Source organism: Temnothorax curvispinosus, unplaced genomic scaffold (assembly GCF_003070985.1).
Source record: "Temnothorax curvispinosus isolate PA1 unplaced genomic scaffold, ASM307098v1 QBEX01015299.1, whole genome shotgun sequence".
Classification (NCBI taxonomy): Eukaryota; Metazoa; Arthropoda; class Insecta; order Hymenoptera; family Formicidae; genus Temnothorax; species Temnothorax curvispinosus.
In genome coordinates, this window is record NW_020225079.1 from 6082 (window position 1) to 9616 (window position 3535).

Consider the following 3535-nt stretch of genomic DNA (forward strand, 5'->3'; position numbering starts at 1 on the left):
ATTTTATGGAACTCAAATTAATGATAATTTCAAAAACGTATAAATGAAATAAACATTGAAAAACAAAAGTCAAGTTAGAAATTTTTAATAAGATATATTAGTGTGCCGATAAAAATAAATAAAACATTTATAGATATCATAGGTTTGTGAGGATTCTTATTTCTTTTAAATCGGCCTGTAGACTTGAGAAAAGTATAAATAACTATATTAAGTATAATAATAATTTCATACATCTAAAACTCAGATCACGAATTGCTTTTAACTTATATTAACTTATCTGCATATAAATTCTTACATATATAAAAATTAAAGGTTATAATATTTCCATGTAATAAAAAAGAATGTTTACTAAATAAATAAATAAAATACCTCATGTTCTATAAATTTATATTAAAGACTGCAATATTATATGAATCCAGTATTAGCCAAAGTTAATTTCTTATCTGTCATAAATGGTGACGTTTCATAGCATTTTTAATCATAAAATAACCGTGGCACATAATTTACACGTTAATTTTAAAGTTGATACATCATTATTCTCATCAGCTGTTAATAATTTTTTAAAACATGTCATAATCACATTGTCACATTATTGAGCCAGGTATAATTTATAAAAAAAATTCGTTTACAAGGTTGTACCTCACTATATATGTTACCCATTCATTTATCCTTTTCTTTTTCCTTATATGTAAGGCAGATATTCTTAAAGTAACTGTTGGTAGCGCACGTTTTTCGTATAACACATTGTTTTTCTTTTACCATACATTTTATTTATTCAGAAACAGTTAAACTACCGTTGGTACACAATTTTTTTATGTACCATTTATTTTCCATCAACTAATTTTTTTATCAAAATATTGTTTTTTTTAGACCGAAACTCATCAAAAGTCAAGTCTTTAAAATATGTCACGTCTTCTGAAACTTTATTTGAAGATGGTAGTGAATTCAAACGTATAGTTTTATTTACTACATTACAAAAAAATTCAAATTTGCAATGTATTGTAAGCGTATCTATATGATCTAACGCTGACAGAAGCTTGTCTTCCAGGATTTCAATTAACAATGTGTTATTCGATATAGAACCTGAAATGGATTTTGATGATACAACTTCTCCAGACGGTAGCATTATAGTAGTGATACATAAACCGTTAAATGTATTACTAGTAAGTATATAAAAGCATACTACATTATACGTTGGAGAGTGAGGCACATATTGACGTTCCATTTGAATCCGGTATTGACCAGTTTCTGGAAATGGTGGAGACTCCATCATCTTCACAAATTCATAAAGACACTTAAATTGTTTAATTCTCCATGTATGGTCAAGTGTACTTGACTTAATCTGTGTTTCAGAACAGCTCTTGATATTCGATAAAAATGGCAAAGATACTGTTTGCTCCTTTTCCGAGGTAATCACAGTAGAGATATTCTTAACTTCTTTTTCGTCAGAAATCTGAAAATAATTAATTTACTTATAAATGATAAAAAAAAGATCAACATCAAAATGCAAATGTCCTAAGTTTCGGTACTTTTTAATAAAATAGACTAAATTTCAATCAAATATCTTAATATGTAACAACATGTTTAAATGCATAGATAAGAGCCAATTGAAATTGGATTTAACTAAAAATACAGAGATTTTTGAGACACCCTGTATTTGATATATCTATTTTTAAATAAAAATAACACTATGTTAAATGATAAAAAAAAAGTTGAATAAATAGCCAAATTGTAGGAGAAAAACATAAATACAGCTATTTTTATTAATCACAATCAATTTCATAAATAAAAATTGTCACAATTTTGAGTCAAATTTCAAGAATAATTAGTAAACTGCTTTTTTGCCTAAGTCTTACACGATCTTTAAATTCCACCGAATGGATTCGCAGACGACGTGGCTTCGCAGACGACGCGGACGGTGGTGGATTAACATTCGCAGAGAAGTTAAATTCGCTGCTTGCCGATTGTTGCGACGAAGCCGAACCAAACGTGAACAAAGACGAGTTCGGCGCATTAGTCTCGCCTGGCTTTGTGGTTGAGACTATAGTAGGTGTTGTCGTAACACCTCCTAAAGCGGGTGTGGTACTGTTTCCAAAAGCCGAGGCATTAGATGATCCGAAGGGCGACGAAGTAGTCTTGTTGGACAGTGTGTCGAATGTTGGTAGAGGAGTTGTCGCGAGCGGTGGTGAATTGAATACGGGCAACATCGTTATCGCACCGAAAATCGCTGGTTTACTCTCGGTATTACCGCCGAACGTTGAAATTTTGTTCTCGAGCATGGCAAATCCTGGCTGCTTGCTGTCCGTTGCGGCGAACAACGACGGTTTGTCCGTGTCGAATGCTATCGTCGTCTTCGACCCGTTGAATAGCGGTGTGGCACTCGAGCTCGAGAAAATCTGGGAGAGCGGAGCGACCGGTGTATTATTCGCGGCTTTGGTTGACGGAGTAGTCTCGGTTGTCTTGCTTCCTTCGCTCGTGGATAATACGCACGCGACAGACGACATCGGAACCTGACCGAAAGACGGTATTCCTTTTATTGATAATTTTATACCCTCTTCACCTCTATAACAGCACTTTGATCCTTGATGTATGTGTACATGTAAGTCCAATTTTTTAAAATGTTTTTTATATTACATATATAAACAGAGTTCTGTCTTGAATTCTGATACAAGTAACACATTCGTCCGAAGTAGACTTTTTGCACTAATAACTTTTAATTGCATTCAGATTACACGTGCTAGTGGAAAATAGATTTGATGTGTGAATGTTCATAAACTTTCTTTGTTATATAGAACGCGTGGAACTGTTCGCTTTAGGACTTAGGAAATGTCATGAATTTATCGATTTGTTTATACAAAATCTTATGTGCTCTACTCTCTAACGTCTTCGATCATAACACGTGGTTAACATTAACAAAGTTGAGAAAAAAAACTCAAGAACTTACTTGCTCTTCTTCCATTGTTTGCTTTTTCGCTGAATCTTGATTAGTTTCAAGTTTCTCTAATGACATGCTTCTATTATACTCAAACACTGTCCAAATGAAGTAATTATTAGATTAACGCATTACAGGTACAGATGTAGCAACTGATATCTTTTGTTTTCTTTGTCAAATCAAGTTCCCAAGCTACTGCATGCGAATATAACAACAAGATGTGACGTTGAGGATCGACGCAAATGAACAAATGAATGTGAGACACGTATCGGCTGTTCGGAAACGTCATCCGAGTGTACACGAGTATACTCCCTTCTCTTTCTATCTCAGCGAAGGAGAAGGAGAAGGGAGTATACCTATGTGTACCCGAACGTCCCGAACGCAGCCATGTGTGTCACACGTATGTGGCTCCTTATTAGAATGCGTGTTCCCCTCCATCAATCTCCCGGGTGAGCCGCGGGCGCCACGGTTCAAATCTCAAATCTGACATTTTTTAATTATAGTATATTGATTAGTTGCCGAAAGGAATTGAATAATCAGATGCTAGATCTACACATGAGGAACTTTTATAACTCACGACTATTTTCACTGACAATAGGATTA

The 3535-nt window shown here is 34.0% G+C and overlaps 1 protein-coding gene across 1 annotated transcript; it reads right to left on the bottom strand.

Annotated features, from left to right (window-relative positions):
* Positions 1–339: 339 nt before the first annotated feature.
* LOC112465527 (cell wall protein DAN4-like) lies at positions 340–3156 on the bottom strand. Its single transcript, XM_025033095.1, has 3 exons — positions 2945–3156; positions 1857–2510; positions 340–1453 (listed from the first exon to the last, which is right to left on the bottom strand). The coding sequence occupies exons 1-3, from the start codon at positions 3008–3010 to the stop codon at positions 824–826; spliced, it is 1350 nt and encodes a 449-aa protein (XP_024888863.1). The 5' UTR covers positions 3011–3156; the 3' UTR covers positions 340–823.
* Between the last annotated feature and the right edge of the window lie 379 nt (positions 3157–3535).